The 27,174-nt window shown below is 43.1% G+C and overlaps 1 protein-coding gene across 1 annotated transcript in view; it reads left to right on the forward strand.

Annotated features, from left to right (window-relative positions):
- The window catches only part of cdh23 (cadherin-related 23), a 1,051,763-nt gene that overhangs the window by 543,246 nt on the left and 481,343 nt on the right, over positions 1–27,174 (forward strand). The window contains exons 14-15 of the mRNA XM_073025359.1: positions 4,463–4,527; positions 17,301–17,538. Coding sequence (XP_072881460.1) covers positions 4,463–4,527; positions 17,301–17,538 — 303 coding nt within the window. The remainder of the gene's footprint in view (positions 1–4,462; positions 4,528–17,300; positions 17,539–27,174) is intronic.

The raw sequence follows: 27,174 nt of genomic DNA on the forward strand, positions 1-27,174 counted from the left end.
AGATTTTGTCAGCAGGTGTGATAATTATTTGGTTATCTGTTTGTGCTGTGGAATGAAAAATAAATATTGGCGAGAGAAGGAACTTCCCCTACTCTTACTTAAGTTGCCTAGTGGGATCTGTTGTGCCTGCTTGGAAATTAAAATGGCATCTTGGTTTACATTCCAAAGGCCCAAACTGCAGTGTCATACTTGGTTTTTATACTTAAATCTTGGACTGGGCCTTCTGTCTTGGAGGGAAGAGGCAAAACACATCGAACCACAAACAATAACATAATTGACATGGAGGGGGTGGGGTGTAATAAATTGGATTAATTATGATCATGGTTGTCCAGCTTGCATGAAATCTCCAGCTGCATGATTAAATTGTAACTGCTTCTGTGGTTCCCAAAGTAACTACAGATGCCACACACCTGAGAAACTTATGTCTTGGGTTCTTTTTGTTTGAGATTCCATGAGATCTTTTCAGCATTACTGGGTATGTAGATTATGGCTAATGAAGCACAGAATTCTAGCCATCCCTTATTGGCACAAGGCTGAGATCCCACTCACTGTGACTGGAGTAACTTTGAAGTCTCTATTTACGGTAAATGCAGTTCATAGCCCATATGATTATGCTGGCAAAGCTCCATACTATTATTACTCCATTTCAGTTCACAAGGTTAAACACAAGCGCTTGAAAATGAAACCAATTTTTTCCCCACCACCACAACCCTCCCTTGCATAAGAAAGCTCCCAACCTGGTAATAATCAGCTGAATTTGTGCAATCAAGGTTTCAGCTTTTAATCTCAGTACTGACTGCGGACTTGTACTGGTGACGTTAAGGTCTGTTAACAGAGGTGGAAGCATGCATATCAAATCATCTGATAACATCAAGAGGTATAGTTGGTAAGCAAATTTTTGGGTTTTGGTTTATATTTTTGTGTTTTAATTTTAACTTCAATATACAGTATATTGAGTTCACTAGATATGGCCCAGTCAGGAACAACATACAAAAAAAATGAGGGAATTCTGCAGATCAAGCAGTGTTAATGGAGAGAGCAACACACACACAAAATGCTAGAGGAACTCAGCAGGCCAGGCAGCATCCATGGAGAAAAGCGCAGTTGATGTTTCAGACCAAAACTCCTCAGCAGGACTGGAGAAAAAAAGCTGAGGAGTAGATTTAAAAGGTGGGGGGAGGGGAGAGAGAAATACAAGGTGATAGGTGAAACTTGGAAGGGGAGGGAAACAAAGAGCTGGGAAATTGATTGGTGAAAGAGACAGAAGGCCATGGAGAAAGAAAAAAGGGAGGCAATGGGTGGGAGAAAGGAGATAACATGAGAGAGGGAAAAGGGCTTAAGAAATGGTGAAGGGGTGGGAGGCTTTACTGTAAGTTTGAGAAATCAATGTTCATGCCATCAGGTTGCAGGCTATCCAAACAGAATATAAGGTGTTGGTCCTCCAACCTAAGTGTGGCCTTATTACAACAGTGGAAGAGGCCATGGAATGGGAAGTGGAATTAAAATGGGTGACCACTGTGAGACACCACTTGTTCTGGTGGACAGAGCATAGATGCTCTGTGAAGTGGTCTCCCAATCTATGTCAGGTGTCACGGATAAACAGAAGGCCACACCAGGAGCAGCGAACACAGTATATGACCCCAACAGTCTCACAGGTGAAGTGTCACCTCAGCTGGAAGGACTTTTTGGGGCCCTAAATGGTAGTGAGAGAGAAGGTGTAGGGGCAGGTGTAGCACTTGTTCTGCTTGCAAGGATCAGTGCCAGGAGGGAGATCAGTGGGGAGGGATGAATGGACAAGAGAGTTGCACAGGGAGCAATCCCTATGGAAAGCAGAAAGTTGGTGGGGGGGGGATAGGGAACGGACGTGGAGGCTGGTGGGGTGGTAGATAAGAACGAGAGGCACCCTCTCCCTGGTAGGGTGGCGGGAGGATGGGGTATGAGCAGCTGTGGTGAAATGGAAGAGATGCAGTTGAGGTCAGCGCTGATGGTGGAGGAAGGGAAGCCCCTTTCTTTGAAAAAGGAGCACATCTCCTTTGTTCTAGAATGAAAAGCCTTATCCTGAGAGCAGGTGTGGCGGAGATGGAGGAATTGAGAGAAGGGGATGGTGTTTTTACAAGTAGCAGGGTGGGATGAGGTATAGTCCAGGTAGCTGTGAGAGTTTGTTGGTTTATAATAGACATCGGTGGATAAGCTGTCTCTGGAGATAGACAGTGAGATTGAGAAAGGAAAGGGAAGTGTCAGAAATGGGCCAGATGTAAGAAAGTGATTACCAGGAAATTGCTAAGCAAAGAGTCTCCTACAGTCCTGGAATGGATAGATATAGTTCAAGAAATTTATGTTACGGGACGATTGACTTTCTCTCTGAGACATGCCACTAAAAAAGTTTAAAGATACTGGGAAAATTGGACATTTTATTTGAGCTTGAAAACTCTTCTTCACTGTACATTAATTTGGTTTGAAGAACTTTGCTTTATTTCTTCTTATGAGGGAACCTGCAGAATGGTCTCTAAAGTTATGGATCTTAAGGTCCCCTGAGACTTTGAAGGACAATTATGGACATAAGAGTTTGGTTAACCTTGATACAGCAATGTAACCTGTTTCGCTATTCATTTTTTCTATTATAAGTTACGAACTTTACTTCACCTATGATGACCCTGTCTGTCTGTTTGTTTTTATCCTGTTTGTTTTGTTATTGGCAAAACAATAAAAATTAAGTTTAAAAAAAAAGAAATGGACTAGATGAATTTGAGTGCAGGGTGGAAGATGGAGACAAAGTGGATGAAATCAACGAGTTCAGCACGGTGCAGGAAGCAGCACCAATGCAGTTATCGATGTAGCATAGGAAAACTGTGGGATGGTCACCAGTGTAGGCTTAGAACATAGACTGTTCCATGTAGCCAACAAACAGGCAGGCATAACTGGGACCCATGCGAGTGCCCATGGCTACCCCTTTGGTTTGAAGGAAGTAGGAGGAATCAAAGGAGAAATTATTTAGAGTGAGTACAAGTTCTGCTAGATGGAGGAGAGTGGTGGTGGAGAGGAGCTGGTTGGGTTTGATGTCCAGAAAGAAATGGAGAGCTTTTAGGCCTTCCTGGTGAGGGATGGAGGTGTATAGGGACTGGACATCCATAGTAAAAATAACATGATGGGGATTAGGGAAACTGAAATCCTTGAAAAGATGAAGAACGTGTGAGGTGTCACGGACGTAGGTAGGAAGGGACTGAACCGGGGGGGATAAAATAGAGTCGAGGTATGCAGATCTAAATTCATTGGGGCAGGAGCAAGCTGAAACAAGCGGGTTTGTGGATTTTGAGTAGGAGGTAGAAACTGGAGGTGCGGTGTGCGGGAACTATGAGGTTGGTGGTGATAGATGGGAGATCCCCAAAGTCAATAAGGTTGGTGATAGTATGGGACACAATGGCCTGGCTTTCCTTAGTGGGGTCCTGTTTGAGGGGCAAGTAAGAGGAAGTGTCTAAGAGTTGGTGCTGGGCCTCAACAAGGTAGAGGTCAGTAAGCCAGCCTACTATGGAGAGAAATAGACATTCAATATTTTTATTGATCCACTGAGTTCCTCAAGCTGTTTGAGTTACTCCATACTCCAGCATTTTGTGTCTCCTTCAGCCCCATTTAGGCTCCACAATAGTTTCTTAACTTCCAGATTTGTTTGCTGCTTGGATCAAATGTCAGGTCACTTTGGAAGCTGTTGTGAATACCAGGACATCTTATAAAACTAGTTTTAATCAACTGTAAATTTTGAAACAGATATCCAGTTAGCAGTATTCTCTCCTTGTAAACACCACAGCATATGGTATTCCCAGCAGTGTTCTTTCCAAGGCTATTTTTAGCCTCTAAGACCAGACAGGATCAGGGTTTCACAGCCCAGTGTGATTTGCTCACTCGAAATCCATTTTCTCATTTTGTAATCTGATCAAGGAAGTCCTCTCGACCAGACTTAAATTTACTGCTCCCCCTCCCTTCTCCACATAGTTCCTTATTCTACTAAATGTCCAGAGCCTTCTGGGGGAGAAACAGGACTCGGTCCAGGCCAGCAAGCTGGCCTGAGTTAGGTGAAGCTTGTACTATCACCACGGACCAATAGTGGTTGACTTGACATTTTTCTACAGATTTTTCCATCATCTGATGTGTGTGTGCAAGAGGGAGAGATTCTTGCTTGTCTAACTTTGTGCCAATCCTGAAATTTGTTCTTCTGTTCCTTCCACCACATGTCCATGTAAACTCATGGATTTCAAGTTTACCTGTGTCATCCTCAGTCTGCTGTAGCTGAGTCAGAGTAATGTTTGTCACTTGACGGCCTGACTATGGAAGTAATGTTTGTTAGAATGTTGTTCGGTAAATGTTAATAAAGTGAAAGACAGTTACTGAGTATGGTTGCCTAAAACTAGTGGTGCATTTTGGACTTCTGTTCTCTATTAATTTTATACTTAAATTTTCTTTTCTTCAGGCAACAGATAATGATGTTGGAAGCTATGGAAACATCCATTATTTCTTCAGTGATGATTCTGACAGGTAGGAACTGGATAAGAAGCATTTCCAAATGTTTGCCTGTATGTACTGATAGTGTCAACCATTTATAAATTTATCTGCTGAAAGGTACAATGCATTAGTTCTTTAAAATCTCTCATAAAGCACTAAAGTACCTGCTAAGGAAAGATTGAGCTTGGATTAAACTACAAGAGTTCTGCATCTTTATTCCCTCCTGGTTAAGTCTCACAGAGAATCTGTAACATCCAACCTGATATGGCCAGTCACCCACCCACATACAAGTTCCTCTCTCCAGCCTTCACTAGACTCTCTTCCTAACTGGGCTTCAGAATAGACACATGAGTTCCAATCCACCAGAGTGTGCAGCCTGTTGAATTGGAGACTATGGCTTCAGTCAAAGGCAGCTGGTAAATTAAGCAGCGGTTTTATGCCAGTCGTGAGGGAGAGCGCTTTGCTGAAGATTTTGCCCTATTGGTTGTGCCATTGTGTCCCTGAACTCTCCATTGCAGAGAATGTAAAAGAGCTCATGGTAAATTCTTAGAAGAGCGAGACATTATCGCAATATCTTGGCCAACAATCATCCCTCACGCACTGCTGCCAGAATAGAATAACCATCGCTTGTCTGTTGCACTGTACAAATTGGCTGTCAGGTAAGCAACAGTGACTATATTTCAGAAGTAATTCTTTGTTCATTAAGTGCTTTAAAAAAACATGAGGGGGTTAAAAAGTACTCTATAAATTCATGTATTCTAATGAATGAAGAGCACTGATTAAAACAATCTCATGAGAGTGATTTTTCTTTCTATGTCTTATTTCCAGTTGAGGTTGGTGTATGTGTACTTTCACGGGGCATCTTCTACCTAATTCACATGAAAGTAAAATCTGTAATTGATTTAAGGCTGGTGATGTGAATAAAACAAACTGCCAGCTGCTAACATGCAAAAAATTATCTATGTAATTTTACTTTGAGATAGGTGGAAGATTTTACTTGGAGCAGCATGTTAGTGTAGCAGTTAGCATAATGACATTATAGGACTGGTGCCCTGGATTCAAATCATGTTGCAGTCTTTAAGGAAATTTTACATTTTCCCTATGACAAGTGCGGGTTTCCTCCAGGTGCTCTGGTTTCTTCCCACACGCCAAAGATATAAGAGTTAATAGTCACATGAATGTAATAGTGCAGTGTGGCCTCATTGGGTTGTAAGGGCCTGTTACCATGTTGCACCTCTAAATAAAAATGTTTAAGAAGTCAGCTGAGCATTTGATTCCCTTTGGAGATGCAAGGTGTGTGCTGGAGGTCATGATATCTTCAGCAGCATCAATCCACTGTTACTTAATTATCTCCAGCTTTGGAGTGAAACCCATTGAGAGTAATGTACAACCGATCTTGAAGTGCCATCACTTGTTAAGCAGAAGCAGGAACAAGCTCCCACAAACGACACAGTAATCTCAATTAAGTAATTTGTTTTTAGTGATGCTAACAGAGGGATGGATATTGTCCAAAACCCATAGAGAGTTCTCTAATCTTTGAAGTAGTTCTGCCAGATCTGTGTTCACTTAGGAAGACATAGTTTTCTTTCATCTTGCAGTTCATACAAGAGATGATGTCTTCACCAATGCAGCATTCCCCCAGTACTGCAACAGGGGTAGCATTTCCAGTTGGATCCATTTACATCCCTTTCACTCGGAGATGTACAAATGGATCAACTGAGTCCCAGTTAAAGAATATGTTTGTAGTGATTGTTGTAATAGTAAGTGGAGCTTGCTTATTACTCAACGATTAGCAATTCTGTTGTGCACTGCAAATAAATGACATTACCTGCAGTTGTGCACAGTTGATTCTTGCGAATCAGAATCAGGTTTAATATCACCGGCGTGTCGTGAGATTTGTTAACTTCGCAGCAGCAGTACAACGCAATACATGATAATAGAGAGAAAAAAGAGTTACAGTTGTTATGTACAATACCTATAAAAAGTATTTACCCACCCCTTTCAGAAGTTTTTATGTTTTATTGTTTTACAACATTGAATCACGGTGGATTTAATTAGGCTTTTTTGACACTAAGCACCAGAAAAAAGCTGTTTTATGTCAAAGTGAAAACAGATCTCTGCAAAGTCTCCCACTTAATGACAAATGTAAGACACAGAAAAATTGATGCGTAAGTATTCACCCCCTTCAAGTCAGTAGATGCACCATTGGCAGCAATTACAGCCTTGAGTCCATGGGGATAGGTCTCCATCAGCTTTGTATATCTGGACACTGCTATTTTCCCCATTCTTTACAAAACTGCTCAAGCTCTGTCAGATTGCATGAAGATTGTGAGTGAGCAGCCCTTTTCAAGTCCAGCCGCAAATTCTCAATGGGTTTAAGGTCTGGGTTCTCACTTGGACACTCCAGGACATTAATTTTGTTGTTTTTAAACCACTTCTGTGCAGCTTTGGCATTATGCTTGGGGGTATTGTCTTGCTGAAAAATAAATCTTCTCCCAAGTTTTAGTTTTCTTGCAGATTACATCAGGTGTTCCTCCAGAATGTTAATGTATTTTGCTGTATTCATTTTACCCTCTACCTTCACAAGCCTTGAAGGCCTGTTTCAGTGAAGCATCCCCCACAGCATGATGCAGCCATCACTATGCTTCACGGTAGGGATGGTGTGTTTTTGAAGATGTGTGGTGTTTGGCTTATGCCAAACATAGCGTTTAGTCTGATGGCCAAAAAGCTCAATTTTGGTTTCATCAGACCATAGAACCACCTTCCAGCTGATTTCACATGTCTTCTGACAAACTCTAGCCAAGATTTCATGTGAATTTCAGGATGTATATTGTATACATTTCTCTGACATTAAATTGTATATTTGAACTTTAAACCTTTGAATTTTTTTCAACAGTGGCTTTCTCTTTGCCACTCTTCCTAAAGCTGTGACTAGTGAAGCATCCGGGGCAACAGTTGTGTGTCCGGTCCCTCCCATCCTAGCCTCTGATGCTTGTAACTCCTCCAGAGTTGTCATAGATGTCTTGTTGGCTTCTTGCAAGGTCACTCAGCTTTTAAGGACGGCCTGCTCTAGGCAGATTTACAGCTGTGCAATATTCTTTCCATTTCTTTATGATTGACTTAATTGTACAACAAGGGCTATTAAGTGTCATGGAAATTTTCTTGTATCCATCTCCTGACTTGTGCTTTTCAATAACTTTTTCATGGAGTAGTTTGATGTGTTCCTTTGTCTTCATGTTGTAGTGTTTTTTGCCAGGATACTGACTCACCAGCAGTTGGACCTTCCAGATAGATACAGGACCTTCATGAATCACAGGAAATGTTCCCAAATTTGATTTACTGTCTGCGTGCATAAAGATGAAAGGGAGGCTTGTATTAAAATCTCATTTTCATCCCCATTTCTGGATCAACCAAGGCAGTTCAGAGCCAATAAAGTGCTTTTGAAGTGTAGCTGAAGTTGCAGTATTAGAAATGTTAACAGTCAGTTTGTTTGCTGTCTTGTGTCCCTTAAATAGCATTGCAATAACAACATCATGAGTTTATGTAAAGATAAATATTTTCTGTGACACCAGGATTAATTCCTGACACATGGAGTTGCAAGCTCATGCACAGAGCATCTGTGAACGATCAGGCATTTATTTTCCAGATTTTTTTAAAAGAAGTTGGAGAACATCTTTACACATGAGACGTTTATTATGTGAGAAGCAAAAGCATAAAAATGCACAGCAAATGGAATTAAAATGGACTGTTCCTATCTTGTATTGCAAGTTCTAATATGTATAATCATTTATACATGTCTGGCATTGTGCAGATGTACTTCCAAGTTTCTTCTGCACTTCACATTGAATAGGGTCCAATAATGTGGTAAAGCACGTCAATTATAATATAATGTGGAAATAATGAAGAAAACAATATAATTCAAATCCACATTCGCCCAGACCACATTGTGAAACAGAAAGATAATTTATTTTACTGTGAGGATATTGCACACGCATCAAATTTCATTAGATTGTTGCCCAAACATTTAATATGTTTTGCTGTAAAGTGATGTCATTGATCTTGCTCTGCAGCCATCGTCTAACATTTAGCACAAAATGTTTGATGCCCTTGTAAACCTATCACTTCAATGGGACGAGTGTTTTATTATTGTTTGTCGGCCATTGACACCGTGACTCATTGCGTCTCCTGGCCCACTCCATAGATCTGAGCATGCAGATCTAGGATAAGCATTTGCTGCAGTACTGAGGGACAGCTACAATGTTGCAGGTGTCATCTTCTGCCTCATGCTACGTCCTGCAGAATGATATCAAAGAAGATTAGGGGAATTCTCCCAGGAGCCCCAGCCAGTATTTAGCCACCCCAATCAATCATTTTAAACCAGATCATCTCATCAAGATCATGTTGCTGTTTATGAGAGCATGCTATGCTGACCATGGAATTTTTGCACTTGGACTTGTAACCCCACCGCAGAGTGCAAGTGCAGTCTGCAGCTCGGCAGGGAGCATCAAGAGTCACTGGGTTAAAATCTCATTTCAGACCACAATTTCGGTGAATGCTTCAGTGCAATTCTTAGAGTGCTCCATTGTTAGGGATACAACAGGCAAAAATTTGGGGGAACGCAGCAGGTCGATGTTTTGGGTTGAAACCGTTCATATGGATTGAAAGATAGAGGGGGAGGATAGTCAGGATGTAGGTGCCATATATCTATTTATTGTCTCAACAACACACACAAAATGCTGGTGGAACACAGCAGGCCAGGTAGCATCTATAGGGAGAAGCGCTGTCAACGTTTCAGGCCGAGACCCTTCATCAAGACTGAAACGTCGACAGCACTTCTCCCTATAGATGCTGCCTGGCCTACTGTGTTCCACCAGCATTTTGTGTGTGTTGTTGTTTGAATTTCCAGCATCTGCAGATTTCCTCGTGTTTGCTCTATTTATGGTCTGTCTGTATTGTGCATCCTCACTCTGGGTTCAGGTAATTTGTCACATGGGTTTGGGCGGCATTGGGTGGTGGTTAAAATAAACAAATATAGTCAACTGTTCACCTGCATAGTGCAGGGGTGAATAGGGAATGCATATTTTTCATTGACCACTCGTCGCTGTTTTGATTTGATCCAGTTACGCTCGTTTTGTTTTACATGAATTATAGAAGAGTCCTTCCAGGTGAAGCAACACCTCACCTATGTTGGGGTCATCTGCTGTGTCCTGTGCTCCTAGTGTGGCCTCCTATATATCAGTGAGACCCAATGTAGATTGGGAGACTGCTTCACCATGCACATAAATTCAATCCACCAGAAAGTGCAGGATCTCCCAGTGGCTACCCATTTTAATTCCACTTCCCATTCCCATTCCGACATGTCAGTCCATGGCCTCCCCTGCTGTCACGATGAGGCCACTCTCAGGTTGTAGGAGCGACACCTTGTATTCCATCTGGGTAGCCTTCAATCTGAAGGCCTGAACACTGATTTCTCGAATGTCTGGTAATGCCTCACCCCTTTCACCATTCCCTATTTCCATTTCCCTCTCACCTTATCTCCTTGCCTGCCCATCACCTCCCTCTGTTGCTCCTCCCCCTTTTCTTTCTTCCATGGCCTTCCATCCTCTCCTGTAAGATTTCCCGTTCTCCAGCCCTGTATCTCTTTCACCAGTCAACTTCTCAGCTCTTTAATTCACCCCTACCCTCTTCCCGGTTTCACCTATCATCTTGTGTTTCTTCCTCTCCTCACCTCACCTTTCTCCAAACCGGCTGAAAGGATCTCAGCCTGAAACATTGACTGTACTCTTCCGTAGATGCTGCCCGCTCTGCTGAGTTCCTCCAGCATTTTGTGTGTGTTGTGCGGATGTCCTGTCGGTTGTGGAAGAATAAAATGATTTTATTGCTGGTTTCTAATAGAGCATACTTTTTTGACTTGGAATTTGGTTAGTTCAAAGCACTTCATACAGTGTGATACTCCCTCACTTAGCCTGTCAATGGCCTTTAGTTTGTTTTCAAGTAGTTGCTACACAGTATAAAGAGGTAAGGGAAAGGACGGGGTAACTTGGGACATTACACCCCCACCCACCAACTTCCCACCCTTGATTCCATGCTCCACCTTCCTCTCCTATCAGATTAGATTCCATCATCTTCAGTCCTTTGTCACTTCCATCTAGCACTTCCCAGCTTCTACTGCTATTCCCACCATCTTTTCCTCCATATACCCATCAGCCCCAACCCCCTCTCACCTGGATCACCTATCCACTTACCTGCCAGCTGTTGCCCTTGCTCTTCCTAATAAACCCTTTGGATCTTTTATATCCACCTGGGAGAAATGAAACAACCTCCATTTAAAATTCCATTGGAAAAGTAATGGTATTAGTGTTGCTTTAAGATATGAAAAACATTCATAGGAATATTTACAGCCCATTTTACTCACCTTACTGTTTTTATTATCCATTCTTTTGATCTACTTCTCATGTGAATTCCATTTTAATTGGTATCCTCCCATGTAACAGTTAAGGATCAGAATAGTGTTTTAAACAGACTGTGAAAGGAGCCTAGCAGTGAGTTTGAGGCAGTAATTCAATTCTACAGATTCTGATGGTCATAAACTGCTCAAGTTATGTTTTTACGACATCTTTCAAGACAGTGGACAAAGCTATTTCCCATTAAATACCACCAACCATCTCGTTTTCTCATTTATTTCACTGTTAAGTATGGTGTACAATAAAGGCAATTCAGACCACTCATTGGAATAGGCTAAGGGATTAAGTTTATGTTAAAAAATAGTTAGTATATGACTGAGATAAAGGATCGTTTTCATGGAATGCCAAGGGTTTAGTTAATAGCACTTGAGAAAATTGTCATAGGTTATTACAAATTCATAATTTTCCTTCTTCTTTGTTTTATTTGCTTCAATATTGGTTTGGTGGCAATTAATATTTATGGAAAGGAACTCATCCATTTCCTGTTTGACAGGCTTGAGAACGTTCTTTGCGTTGGCTTCATTGTCATATTTTCCCATGTGTTTCAATTTGCATACTGCAAATATGTAAATTATATTTTAATGTCATTACTGTGGTCTGATCATAAGAAAGATTAATCAGTAGTTAATGATTGGCTGTCTTTTTTTGAATCTCAGAAATGCAGTTTATAAACTGGTTTCTTTGAATTCACTGCAAACTTCCTTGTAATTAATTAACCTGGAACATTATTCTTTTAAAGCATGAATCTCAGCTTATTAACCAGAATAATTCTCCACTCTTCCCCCACCACATTAACCTCCACAATCGCCTCCAACAAAAAATGCCACAGTCCATAAATTTTCAAACCAGGATCATCCCAGGATGATTGAGTACTGAGAGTTGATCAACTAATTCTTTCAGACCTCGAGCACAGTGCCTCTGTTAATTAATCATAATGAACAATACATTCCATGCACCCAGTGCCAGTAAAAGGGACTAGTACCGATGGGTACTTTGTGGTTATCATGGGCATGATGGGCCGAAGGACCTGTTTCTGTGCTCTGTTACTCTGTGCAGTACTGCAGCACAGGGGAATCCTGCCTATCTACATTCTGCTGGCATTTCCTTCGCAGATTTAAGAATGGGATGAAACATATTAATTTCTAGTTGTGACCAAATCATGATTATTAATACACTTGAGTCTTATTTATGAACTTCAGGCTGACCTGCCATAGCTTACTGATTAGGAAGTAGCACTGAAGTTAATGAGTCGATAAAGCAGGCAAACCCAGCGCAGGTGTTCCTTTCTAGACGGCTAGCCAAGTAAAGCAGTGAGGTTAACCTGGACTTGCAAAGAACTTAAGTTAGAATGCACCTGCTGTCTGCAAATTATAAATCATAGAGGCATGAAAAACACATTGAGGATGAACCCAGAACTATGAGGTTCAACAATTGGGACAAGTATTAGAGAGCTTTGTTTCTAAGGAGAGGGTCCTGCATCTAAATTAAGTGATTGGACAAAGCTCACTGTGGTCAACAATTTCCCCTCATTGAAAGTCAGATTCCAGACTAGAACTTTCACTGTAAAATGGGATTAAATTCAGAAGAAACTCCTTTACCCAGGAAGTAAGTAGGAATGTGAAATCTGTTGCCTAAAAGAATAGTTGAGGCAAATTCACTTAAACTGAGGCTGGATAAATGCAGAAGGAAGGGAAAAAAAACAGAAGGAAATGCTAATAGGTTAGGAATCAGAATCAGGTTTTTACATCACTGATAAATGAAGCGATCTGAGCTCCCCCCACTGGGAAGGTCAGATCACAACCTGGTGCATCTCAAACGCTGCTATGTGCCTCTGGTGAAGAGTAAACCCGCAACCTCGAGGACAGTGAGGAAATGGTCAGGGGAGGCTTATGAGGCACTCCAGGATTGTTTTGAAGCGACAGACTGGCAGGCCCTCTGTGAGCCACATGGAGAGGATATTAATGGGCTCACAGAGTGCATCACTGGTTACATCAACTTCTGTGTGGACTGCAATGTTCCGGCAAGAACTGTCCTTTGTTATTCAAATAACAAGCCATGGGTAGCAAAGGTCATTAAAGACATCCTGAACGCTAAAAAGAGGGTGTTTACAGATGGAAATAGGGAGGAGCTGAGGACAATACAGAGGGACCTGAAAGCCAAGATCAGAGAGGCTAAAGACAGGTATAGGAGGAAGCTTGAGTGGAAACTCCAGCAGAACAACATGAGAGAGGTCTGGAGTGGGATGAGGACCATCATTGGGTTCCGGCAAACCAGCAGCAGAAGAGCTGAAGGCAGTGTGGACAGGGCCAACAAACTTAACCTGTTCTTCAACAGATTTGACACTGTGGCCCCTGCCCATCCCCCACATGATTCATCTGTTGTCGGCCCCCAACCAACACATACTCCACTCTCCCCTCCTACCCCTCCTCACAGCCCCCCACCCTGCTCTCGTGACTACACCCCTCCCACACCTGGAACCACCTCTGTGGGTTTCACAGCTGAACAGGTGAGAAGACAGCTGAAACGTCTCCACCCAAGCAAGGCTGCAGGCCCGGATGGTGTCAGCCCCAGGGTGCTCAAAGCCTGTGCCCCCCAGCTATGTGGAGTACGTCACCATGTCTTCAACCTGAGCCTGAGTCTCCAGAGGGTTCCTGTGCTGTGGAAGACGTCCTGCCTCGTCCCTGTCCCGAAGATGCCACACCCCAGGGGCTCCAATGACTACAGACCGGTGGCATTGACCTCCCACATCATGAAGACCCTGGAGAGACTTGTTCTAGGGCAGCTCCGGCCTATGGTTAGGCCACACTTAGACCCCCTCCAGTTCGTCTATCAGCCCCGACTAGGAGTTGAGGATGCCATCGTCTACCTGCTGAACCGTGTCTACGCCCACCTGGACAAGCCGGCGAGCACTGTGAGGGTCATGTTTTTTGACTTCTCCAGTGCGTTCAACACCATCCGCCCTGCTCTGCTGGGTGAGAAGCTGACAGTGATGCAAGTGGATGCTTCCCTGGTGTCATGGATTATTGATTACCTGACTGGCAGGCCACAGTACGTGCGCTTGCAACACTGTGTGTCAGACAGAGTGGTCAGCAGTACTGGGGCTCCATAGGGGACTGTCCTGTCTCCCTTTCCCTTCACCATCTACACCTCGGACTTCAACTACAACACAGAGTCTTGCCATCTTCAGAAGTTTTCTGATGACTCTGCCATAGTTGGATGCATCAGCAGGGGAGATGAGGCTGAGTACAGGGCTACGGTGGGAAACTTTGTCACCTGGTGCGAGCAGAATCATCTGCAGCTTCATGTGAAAAAGACTAAGGAGCTGGTGGTGGACCTGAGGAGTGCTATGGCACTGGTGACCCCTGTTTCCATCCAAGGGGTCAGTGTAGACATGGTGGAGGATTGCAAATACCTGGGAATACGAATGGACAATAAACTGGACTGGTCAAAGAACACTGAGGCTGTCTACAAGAAGGGTCAGAGCCGTCTCTATTTCCTGAGGAGACTGAGGTCCTTTAACATCTGCCGGATGATGCTGAGGATGTTCTACGAGGCTGTGGTGGCCAGTGCTATCATGTTTGCTGTTGTGTGCTGGGGCTGCAGGCTGAGGGTAGCAGACACCAACAGAATCAACAAACTCATACGTAATGCCCGTGATGTTGTGGGGGTGGAACTGGAATCTCTGACGGTGGTGTTTGAAAAGAGGATGCTGTCCAAGTTGCATGTCATCTTGGACAATGACTCCCATCCACTCCATAATGTACTGGTTAGGCACAGGAGTACATTCAGCCAGAGACTCATTCCACCGAGATGTAACACTGAGCGTCATAGGAAGTCATTCCTACCTGTGGCCATCAAACTTTACAACTCCTCCCTCGGAGTGTCAGACACCTTGAGTCAATAGGCTGGTCCTGGACTTATTTTCACTTGGCATGATTAACTTATTATTATTTAATTATTTATGGTTTTATATTGATATATTTCTTCACTATTCTTGGTTGGTGCGGCTATAACGAAACCCAATTTCCCTTGGGATGAATAAAGTATGTCTGTCTGTTTGTCTGTCTGAAATTTGTTGTTTTATGGCAGCAGTACAATGTAACACATAAAATTACTACATTACAATGAAATTAATAGCACACAAGAGGAAAAGTGAGGTAGTGTTCATGGACCATTCAGAAATCTGATGGCCAATGAGAAGAAGCTATTCCTAAAATATAGAGTGGGTCTTCATCCTCCTGCTGTTTTATGAAATACATCCCTCCATCATTTATTACAACAATGATTCATTTCAAAAGCACATTATTTGCTGTAAAGCATTTTAGAATGTCATGAAAGGAAATGGAAGGTGCTATGTACAGGAAGTCTATCAATGCAAACCCTCCAAGGAACAGAACAGGATTTACAATATTATATACTGAACATATAATAGCACTTTAAATGGCTTCTGTGCACATTGACAAGCAAACCATATGAGGCATTCTTCACTCCATTCTTACTATTGCTGGTGAATGCAGACACTCGCTATGTGTGCAGAATTAAATTCTTTTTCAAGGAAATGTTCCGTCAACAGTCTATTTATTGCATCTCTTTGACATTTGACAGAGCATCCTTAAGAAACCAGAGTGTCAGGAGACCGTTCGGCTCTTGATCCTTGCTTCATTATTCAATTATTGGCCAATTCTCTACTTTATTTTCACCTACCTGCTCAGCCCTTGATCCTTGGGTTCCTTTCAAGTGCAGACATCCATTGACCTCAGGTGAACGGAGTCAGCAACTGTGCATCTATACACTGCTGAGGTTGAGAATTTCAAAGGTTAGCAAGTCTCTAAGGGAAAAATGTATCTGTTCATGCCAGTTCTAAAATGGCCAGCCCTTCACCTGAGACTCTGAAACCTTGTTCAGGTCTCTCTGGGCACATGAAACAGTCTTTCAACTCCACCCCTTCAAGCCTTGTAAAAAAAACAATCATGTTTCAATGAGAAAGAATCTGTTGAATGTCTTTGTCACCCACTTTTTTTCTATGCATACGCAGCCTAGGGCTGGAGAAAGACATTAACTCTTCATGCATTTGTATGAAATGCATTTCTCCTCTGTTTGAACACTGATGTTAACATATTTATTTTAAATGGCCAGCAAAACACACTCAAAATGCACTCGGGATTTTTATTTGCTTACATTGCACTGTATCACAAAAGGCAGAGAGTGGTAGGAAGTAATTTGGCCCACAGAGCCTATACCAGCTCCACGTAAAAGTAATGCACAGAAAATGCTGGAGGAACTCAGCAGGTCAGGCAATATCTATGGAAATGAACAGTCAATGTTTTGGGCCAAGTCCCTTCTTCAGGACTGAGAAGGTGATTCATCTTGTCCCATTCCCTTTCCTCCTTCGCAAAGCCCTGCCAGTTCTTTCTCTTCAAATACTTGGGCAGTTCCCTTTAAAGTGCTACAGTTAAGCCTCTCTCCATTACTACCCCTGAACTTGCATGCCAGACCCCAACCACTCAGTGGGTACAAGAGTTTATTCTCCTGTTGCTTTTCATTCTTTTGCCATTCACCACCATTCTGTGTCCCCTGGTTTTTGGCTCCTCCCTCAATGAGAAGGGTTTCTCCCCATCTCCTCTGCCTATACCCTCCATGGTGGATATTAGGTGGGAGGGAGGCTCGGGGCTTGTTTGTGCTGTTGTTGTTTGTTGCATTCTGGGTTGTTCTGCCAAATATTGTGGGCATACTACATTGGCACTGTAATGAGTGGTGACAGTTGCAAGCTGCTACCATTGTTTTTCCTCATTTTTTGACAGTACCTCAGGATCTCAGATGACTTGCTCCCACTCTAGAGGTTATATACCATGGATAAAGCCCCTGTAGGTGAACATCCTACATCCTTTCACATAATTCCCACAATAATCCTTATTTTGTAGTTTCCAAAGTAGCCAATAAGGCCAATGTGGAAATCACGGACTAGCAGATTGTGAGTTGGTCCAATCTTTCCACCACATGTGGGGCATTTCTACTTTGACTCATGTTACATGAGCACGTAAATGTGAATGGAGTGTAATAGTACAATGAGCTTCAATTACCTTATAGAGTTATACATTTTGTTGTGGCATGTATACAGAAATTTTGCAGATGTTTATTCTCCTCCATAGACGCTGCCTGAACTGCTGAGTTCCTCCAGCATTTTGTGGGTGTTGTAACATGACGTCCCAACTCCTGTATTAATTTCCCAAGGAAGGCATGCACGCCGAAGACCTTTTTCACCATTTCCTTGTGACACCACTTGGTGTCGTGTTTCTTCATTTTATACCCAGCTGCAGTAAAACTCTCTTTGCTTCCTGGCAGGTTTGCAATTGACAAGGATACGGGCAAAATAACGCTGATTGGGAGCCTGGACTTTGAGACGACGCGGCGGTACACCTTAACTCTCATCGCCAAAGATGGGGGCGGTGAGGAGAGCACCGGCCGTGTGCGCATTAACGTGCTGGATGTCAATGACAACGTCCCCACCTTCCAGAAGGAGACGTATCTGGGAACAGTCCGAGAGAACGAGGCAGCTCCAGTGCCAGTAGTCCGAGTCCGAGTAAGTACACTCGTTGCAATGGCTCTGTTATGCTTGTGACACTGCTCCATGCCAGCATGTCCTCAAGGTGTGATAGGACAGTGCCTCATCCCTCCCTGCAGTGGAGTGGCTTTGGTGGCAGTTTGTGTACATTTGCCATGGCTCAGACACGTGGCAGCAGTATCTTCCACCCTCCTCTTCTGAACCCCAAATCCCTCCCTCACAAACCACTAGCAAATGACAGAAAATGCAAGGTCACAAAACAAAGCAAATGGTCATGTAGTTATAAAGCAGGGAAACAGGCACTTGGGTCCAGCGAGCCCGTGCCAGCCATCAAGCACCCATTTATACTAATACCATAATTTCATCTTCCCCACATTCCCATAGTCTTATTCAATACTGCCACACCTAGGGACAGGTTACAATGACCAATTGACCTATCAACCTGCATGCCTTTGGAATGTGGGAGGAGACCAGAGACCCGGAGGAAACCCTTACGGGGAGAACATATACAGAGAGCCTCCAGCCAGTGTTGAACTTGTGTCACTGGTGTGAAACAGCGGTTCTACCAGCTCCAACACTGAGCTGGCAGTAGAAAGCAACATAGTTGAAGTCACTGTGTGCACTCATATCTTAATTCACCATTTTTCAAAATTATTTACAACTTGATATCAGTATTGGTTTCTTATTGCCACACATACAGTTAAAGCTTCTCTTGCACACTGTTCATAGAGATCAAATCATTACACAGTAAACTACTAATGCTAGAATAAGGTAAAACAAGAACAATGCAGGTTTCAGTGTAAAAGCTACTGAAAAAGTGCAGTGCAGAGAAACAATAAAGTGCAAGATCATAACAAAGATTATGAGGTCAAGTCCATAATAGGGAACCATTCAAAACTCTTGCTGCAGTGAGCTTGAAGTTGTCCTTGGGCCTGGTAGTATGTGTTCTCTGGCTTTTGTAACTTGCAATTTGCCAGTGATGGGACCAGATGATGAGATAGATTGAGTGGAGAGCCAGCACCTATTTCCCAGGCTGGCGATGGCAAAAGCCAGTGGACATCCATTTGTGGTGAGTGGAGGAAAAGATTTAAGGGAAATGTCAGAGGTAGATTTTTTTACACACTGAGTGGTAAGTGTTTCGAACGCACTGCCAGGTGTGGTGGTAGAGGCAGGTACTTCAGGGACGCTTAAGAGACTCTTAGATCGACACATGGATGAAAGAAAAATGGAGGATTATGTACTAAATAGGAGGGAAGCATTATATTGATCATGGAGTAGGTTATAATGTTGACACAACATCATGGGCTGAAGAGCCTGCACTGTCCAGTACTGTTCTATGTTCTATGATTAGTTTACATATTCAAGGCATTGGGAGAAGCTATATTGTAGTTTGATCCTTTGCATAAACCTCACCACTTCATTGTTCCATCTAGCCATTCTGTGAAACAGGTTCAGTTCAGTAGTTGGTAAAATTGTCCATTGTAGCAACAGTGGCCTCATAACCACGTTTGCCGCTAGTGTTTTTGTCATTGTTGATGCACTCGGAGATGTCACTGAGACATAATTCTCAAAAGATGCCATGTCCTAACACTAACATTAAACATACCACAGCATTATCTATTTAAATAGTCTCTGGATTTCAGTGCTTTGGGATGGATCTTGATTTGCACTGCCATCTATATGAGGTGTTGACAAAGACATGCCTCACTCAGAAAGACTCAGCTAGTTTGGGAGACTTTCCTGTTATAGAAAGTGTGGCTAGTTGAGCACAGCAAATTCCCACCAACAGTAACTTGATAATGTCTGGACAATCTCTTCAGTTGCTTTGATTGGGCGTTGAAAGTTGACCAGGACATCAGATGTGGGTGCAAAGTTAGATGGGAGCATTTTAGTGCACCTGAGGAGTTTTGACGGCTTTGGCTGAAAGATAACATAGCTACTTAGATTTTAAAGTTACAATGTGGTTACAAAGGTGTTCTCAGGAGTGGAGAATTTGGAGGGAGTGAAATGGAGTGGGTGTGGGGAGAGAAGGTGAAGAGCAAGGAGCAGAGGAAAGAAAGGGGAAGTCATTTATGCCAGTAAATAAAGGGGTGACTGAATGACAAGGTAGAAGAGAGAAGGAAGGAATTGGAGGAACAAGATTTGGACAAAGCTCGGCAGAGGACATAGGCTGAGGGGATCACTGAAAGAAAGAAATTCCATGAATACAGATGTGTGTAACAAATAGTATCAGGTCATGTACAGAAAATGAAGCCATTAAATGAGTTGACATATCAGTCAAGAGATTAGATCTATTCACAGAGTTAAATGATAGTCATGGTTGTAATCTAAAATCTGTGCCAGTTTCACTATAAAGATCAATTGCTTGATACAACCTTTCCTTCTGTTAGGACATCTCTTGACTCACAAGGATTAAAAGTACTGAGATGTGTGGAAGAAGAGCATCTCTCTATCAAATGTCCTTTCAGGTTTCTCCGTTTCTGGATTTGTGCTGGAATTGGGAGTGGCTCCCTGTTGGCAGGCATCACTGCAATAGCCAGTGTTCTTGCTGGACTCACAGTCAGCTGACTTGGGCATTGAAGCGAGACCTATCATCCTCCTGTCCAGCAACACTGGTTACTGTGGAGCAACAAATCTTCTGCTAGAAGAACTTGGTTGAACAGCATCTGTGGGATTGTCAATATTGTTGGCCCAGATTCCAGCTTCTCTAGTTTCTTGAGTCTTCTGGTCAAAATATGGAGATCTTTGGTCAACAATGACCATCTTTCTGGGCATTGGGGCAAACTATGTCACACTCAGTGGCATCCCACATGAAAAACTTTCACTTTGAAATAATCCTTTTGAGGAATCTTCCCTATCTGTGTAGCATTGAGAGATGGGTACATGACGTGAACCACCTGAGGGAGGCAATAGCTGCTTATCCTCATGGTCGATGTCATGAAGTTATGGGAACTGATGCCTTTTTAATTCTTCTTAAAGAATAGTACTCTGTTTCCAAAATCAAACCTCGTTATGCACGCGCATCAGGAAGAGAGATCAGTGATGCCCACTGGCTGTAGAAGTAGTGAAAGGAGTTAACTTTAACATATATTTCGCCAACTACTTTGTGTTTTGTTGAATCAGTTAATGCCTGATTCAGAGTAGAATTTATAGTGCTATTGTCCTGTTAATGTTAGCAATAATCATTTATATACCTCAGTTGCAAGGGTCTGTTCTGTAGGACATAGAGCATTGGACAGGCCATATGGCCCACAATTTTGTGCCAGTTCTGTGCCAGTCCTCCTCCTGTGTGTTAACAATATCCAGCCATTCCCTTCATATTCATTTGAATAATAAAAGCCTTTTAAACTCCACCAAACTGCCTGCTTTCACCACTACCCCAGTAGCCTATTCCAGGAACCCACCACTCTCTGCATTAAGAAACCTTTTGCCCTCATTTTTTAAACCCTACCCCAACCCTGCCCGCACATTAAAAACATGCCCTCAGATGCTTGACATTTCTACCCTGGAAAAATGATTCTGACTGACTATCCTATTTGTGCCTCTCTCAATTAAAACAAAACCCTATCAGAACTCCCGTCAGCTTCTGGTGCTCTTGGAGATGAACCTAAGTTGTCCAACTATTCCTTATTGCTCATACCCTCTAATCCAGGCAGCATCCTGGTAAACCTTTTCTACATCCTTTCCACAGTCTCCACATCCTTCCTATAACACAGTATTTCAATTGTGGTCAGACCAAGGTTTTCTAAAGCTGCAGTGTAACTTCCTTACTCTAATACTCAACAATCCTGCCAGTGAAGGCAAGCATGCCATATGCCATCTTTACCATCTTATCCAGATGCATAGCCACTTTCAATAAACTGGACTTGGATCCAAGATTCCTCTGGGCCTCTGTGCTGTTGAGGGCTCCACCATTAACTGTATACGTTCATCTTTCATTTGACCTCCCAAAGCTCAACAGTTCACACTTGTCTGAATTAAACTCTGCTACTTCTCTGTCCATTTCTGCAATTGGTCTACATCTTGCAGTACTCCTTGAAAGATCTTTACACTGTCCACAGCTTCCCCATTCTTGGTGTCACCTTCAGGCTTGTTAATCCACCCATCTACATTTTCATCCAAAACATTGATGTATATCACAAACAACAGGGGACCCATCTGTGGGATTGTCAATATTTTGGATCAAAGCACTGCTTGACCCCACCCAGATTGTTGGGGTGGATTGTTGGCCCAGATTCCTAGGCAGACCATATCTGCCCAAATGCACATAAATCCTATCCCTCAGTATCTTCTCCGACAGCTTCCCTGCCACCATTGTGAGGCTCACTGGGCCATATTTAGTTGGTTTATCCCTAGTTCCTTTCTTAAACACTGGCACAACATTTGCTACTCTCCGATCCTATGGGACCTCCCCTGTTGCTAGTGAGGACACAAAGATCTTTTGTCAAAGTCACCACAATCTCCTCACTTGCTTTTTTTCAATATTCTCGGGTATATGTTATGGCCCTGGGCAGTTAGCTTCCTTAATGCTTTAAAGAGGTGCCAGCATTACTTCCTACTTAATCTCAAAATGACACAGCACATTAGCATCAGCATGTTCCACACTGCCTTCTCTATCATCTAAATCCTTCTTCTCAATAAATATAGACACAAAGTACTCACTTAGAACCTCAGCCACTTGCTCTGACTCCAAACACATATTGCCTTCTTTATCTTTGTATGGATCTGCCCTCTCTTTAGATGTTCTCCTCTTCTTAATGTAAGTATAAAATGCCTTGGGATTCTCCTTGATCCTGCCTGCCAAAATCATATCAAGGCCTCCTTTGACCTTCCTAATTGCCTACTTGAGCATTTTCATGCCACGTTTATATTCTTCAATGGCTCAGTTTGATTTCAGCTTCCTAACTCTGTCATACATTTCTTTTTCCTTCCTGACTCAATTTAGGATCTCTCAAATCATTCAAGATTCCGTGAGCTTACTATCTCTCGTACTCTCAGTCACTTCACGCCACAGAAACCGGCATAAGCACTGGCCTGATGAGCCTATAGGGCTCGGGACAGACTTTAACTAACTCTCGGTGTCGTGTAATCCAATCAGTATAATTGCACCTTTCTTATTTTGGAGCTCCTCCCAAAATGCCTGTGTGGAAGAGCCATTTAGTGTGTCCTCTCTGAGTACTGCTGTGACATTTTCCTTTATCAGTTGTGCAAGCCCTCCACCTCTTTTACCCCCTTCTCTATTATGTCTGAAATAATGAAACCCGGGAATACTGAGCTGCTAGCCCTGTCCCTCACACAACTAGGTTTCTGTAATGGCAACATCATAATTCTATGTATTGATCCAAGCTCCAGGTTTGTCCTCCTTACCCATAATCCTCCTAGCATGGAAATAAACACACTTCAGCCCTTCAGTCCTCCCATGTTTATAAGCCTGATGCTTGCTTCCTTCGTGTCCATATTACTGGCTGAAACATCCTTCTTGCCCTTAACCTTACCATTAATTGTCCTGCTGCTGTGGTTCCCTTCTTCTCTAATCCCATTCACATAAACTTCACTGCTAATCTTTGGTAAAATATTTATTACTAAATAAATCACTGCATTGCAAATGTTAAGTCATCCAAATATATTTGAGAAGAGAGATTCTTTTAAATACTTACAATAGCGTATTAGGTGATGGGATTGACTAGGTTTATTATAATTATATCTATTGTACCTTGATGATGTCTGATTGTATTAGCCTCATCTCTGTTAATGATTATCAGATATATTTCATTTGTGCTGACAGATGTTATTCATCAGTTTGATTGTATGAGTTCCTTTGCTTTAGTTCTGGAGCAATGGCCACCGATCGCATCACGTTCAGAATAGTTCACTGTTTCTGCCTATCATTGAGGCCTGGAGAGTATTGATTCCATTCTGAGAAGCTACAGAATGGAAACTGATAAAATTACCAACACCAGTGCACACCTCAATACCTGTTTTCTCTGCATCAGGTCTGCACAGGGTGGTGCAAAATGAAGTGTTGGGAGTAGCCGAACTGCGAAGAGGCGTTAAGAATTAAGCGCACACTCTCAGAAGCCACTTTATTAAGTACCTCCTCTACCTAATAAAGTATGTTCGTGATCTTCTGCTTCTGGAGCCCAGGAACTTCAAGGTTCAACATGCTGTGCATTCAGAGATGCTCTTCAGCACACTACCATGGTTTTCTGAGTTACTTTCACCTTCCTGTCAGCTTGAACCAGCCGAGCTGTTCTCCTCTGGCCTCTGTCACTAACAAGCCATTTCACCCATAGAACTGCCGCTCACTGGAACTCAGCAGTTCTGAGATACTTAGACTACCCTGTCTGGCACCAACAATCATTCCATAGTCAAAGTCACTGAGATCACATTTCTCCCCCATTCAGATGTTTGGTCTGAACAACAACTGCATCTTTTGGCCATATCTGCATGCTTTTATGCATTTAGTTGCTATCACATGATTTGCCAATCAGGTAACTGCATTAACGAGAAGGTGTACCTAATAAATTGGCCACTGAATGTAGGTTCTGTTCCTTATCTTACTGGTATGGCTTAAGACCCTTAAGCTCTTAGACCCCAACAGAAAGTGGAAGTTGGAGGTTTTGGTGAGTCAGTGACAACTGTGGCATATTCATCCAGGTTCAAAGACGAATACTGCCCAGTCCACTGACTCAAAGTTGTCCCGTGATCCTTCATCTTGGAAAAGGTAAAAGGTTGAAGAAGAAGGAATCCGATAAGAGAAGCGAGTGGACCATGGGAAAGAGAAGTAGTATCAGTTGATGGTGATGGGCAGGTGAGGAGGAGGGAGGCTTCTCCTCACCTGCCCATTATTTGAGCTGTGAGTTCTTCAATTAGTTTTCAGATTCTTTGGTTCTACATGGAGGTACAGTATGTCACGTCAAGACATCCTGGCCTCACAAGATAAAATGTCAACTGTACTCTTTTCCTAGATGCTGCCTGGCCTGTTGAGTTCCTCCAGCATTTTGTGTGTGTTGTTCAAGTATCATTCATTATTCATATTGCACCCTCATCTAACTAACAAAAATATCAACCTCAGACTTGAGAATTTTCTTTGACCCAGTAGGGGAAGGAATTCTTCTGAGCTGAGTATTCGTGTCATAGCAGTTGAAGAAGTGAAAAATAGATGAGACTTATGTTACAAGAAAAGCTGCGTTTAGTAGCAGTGGCTGTAAAACTACTGAATTGACATAAAAATTGTCCATCTGGCTCTCTGATATCCCTCAGGGAAGGAAATCCACCAACTTTATTTCAGTTTTATCAGTGTGATTGCCTTGAATCTACATTCTCACTTCAGGAGCTGTTAGGGATAGGCGATAAAGGCTGGCAGAGCCTGTGATGTTCACTTTCTCTGAATAGATTTTTAAAAAAATCCACATTTTTGCTGCTTCTTCCTGGGGACGTTTGTTTCCAGATTTCACTGCTGTTCAAGTTTAGAAGTCAATTTATTATCAAAGTATGTTTATTATCAAAGTACTGGTGCTACAGTAGTGTAGTGGTTAGCGTGACACTGTTGCAGATTGAGCGGTCTGAGTTTGGAGTTCATTTCTGTCGTTGTCTGTAAGGAGTTTGTACGTTCTCCCCGTGACCGTGTGGGTTTCCTCCAGGTGCTTAAATTTCCTCCCATGATCCAAAGACATACCTGTTAGTCAGTTAATTGGTCTTTGTCAATTGTCGTATGACTAAGCAAGTGCTAAATAGATGGGTTGATGAGCAATGCAGCTTATTGGGCCAAAAGGGCCTGTTCTACACTGTATCTCTAAACAAAAAAAAATGTCACCCTGTGCTACCCTGAGGTTCATTTCTTGCAGGCATTCACCGTAGAACAAAGAAATAAAACAGAATCAATGAAAAACTACACACATAAACGACTAATAAGCAATTGATTAACAAAGGAAGAAAAACTGTGCAAATAGAATATATAATAAATTAATAGGTAAAAAGAACATGAATTGTAGAGTAAGTCTACAGCTTGAGGAATCAGTTCAGTTTAGAGGGGTTTGGCCTGCGTCTGGTTTTCCAATTCACCTGGATTTGGCATCAATCCCTCCCCTTCACACCCGATACTGGGAAGGGGTGACTGAAGGTAGAGGCTTTGGTGATGCTATGGATGTCAGAAGTATGTGTGACATTGGCATTATGTCTGTATGAGTGCATGTGTTTGGACTGCCTTTGCGTGTGTCTCAGACTGACACTGTGTGTGTGTGTTTGTGTGTGTGTGTGTGTGTGTGAGAGAGAGAGAGAGAGAGAGAGTGAGAGTGAGAAAAAGAGAAAAATCCGTGCAGCCAAGCCCAGACTCCAGTTAATGTTTGTTCTTTGCTGTTGGAATAAAACCTTGTGGTACCAGATGTGCAAAGACTACTGTACAGTGAGCTTGACCGGGGAGGAGACGGGGTTGGGGTATGGGGAGAGGGAAGGGAGGGGAATGCTGCATCCCAGCAGCCTACGTTATACACAAGCCAGGGCATTATGGTGTGGAGAATAAGCTGTTGCCCATGCAGCAGGCTCCCCCCTCTCCACACAGCTGACGAACGGCAAAGGCCAATACAATTTTGCACTAGCAGCATCTCTGGAATTGCCAATCAGCATTGAACTCAACGTTGGACTGTCTTAGGGATTCCAGCTCTGGATTTTTCCTTAGGGTATGGGTAACCCTAGGTAATTTCTAAAGTAGGTACATGTTCGGCACAACAACGTGGGCTGAAGGGCCTGTATTGTGCTGTAGGTTTTTCTATGTTTCTATAATTACTCACAAAGCTTTCCTATGAGTGCAAGGTAGCATGGTTTCAGATCAAGAGTTTTCTCCTAGGTGAGTTGCCAACCACGGCTGATGAACCCCATCTGCCAGTAGAAATTATTCCACTGGGCTTAGTAGCTAAGCCAAGTGTGAAGGCCAGGAGCTGGACTGGGTTGTCAGACACGAGGAAATCTGCAGATGCTGGAACTAACTGAAAGAAAAGATAGTAAGAGATTTGCAATCTCCTCTCCCTCAGATCCCACCGTCAACTCCTGGACCCTCAGAAGCTCCATCTTCCTCTCACCCCAACCCTCCCCTTTCCACCAACACTACCAGCCTCCCCCCTCCCCCCTCTGATCCCATCTCTCATCCGTGCCGGGTCTTTACCTTTCCCTCCGACCTTCAACTGTCTGAGGTAGAGCGCTCTGTCCTCAGTAAGGGCCTCACCTTTGTCCCCCTTCACCCGCAGCTTAGCGAGTTCCGCGTATGGCATGACACTGAACTCTTCTTCCACCGGCTCCATCTTCGAGCCTACTTCTTCGGCAAGGACTCTCCCACCCCCACCTATGACCCCTTCTCCCGTCTTCGACCCTCCTCCTCTTCATGGACACCCCGCTCTGGTCTTCTGCCTGCTCTGGATCTCTTTATTGTTAATTGTCGATGGGACATTAACCGTCTTCACTTCACCACACCTTGTTCCAATTCCAACTTCACTCCTTCCGAACGCTCTGCTCTTCACTCCCTCCGCACCAATCCCAACCTCACTATAAAACCCACTGATAAGGGGGGAGCTGTTGTAGTCTGGTGTACTGACCTCTACCTTGCCGAGGTACAGCAACAACTCTTATTTACCCCTCGATCATGACCCCACTAAGGAGCAC

This window comes from Hemitrygon akajei, chromosome 21, assembly GCF_048418815.1.
Source record: "Hemitrygon akajei chromosome 21, sHemAka1.3, whole genome shotgun sequence".
Lineage (NCBI taxonomy): Eukaryota > Metazoa > Chordata > Chondrichthyes > Myliobatiformes > Dasyatidae > Hemitrygon > Hemitrygon akajei.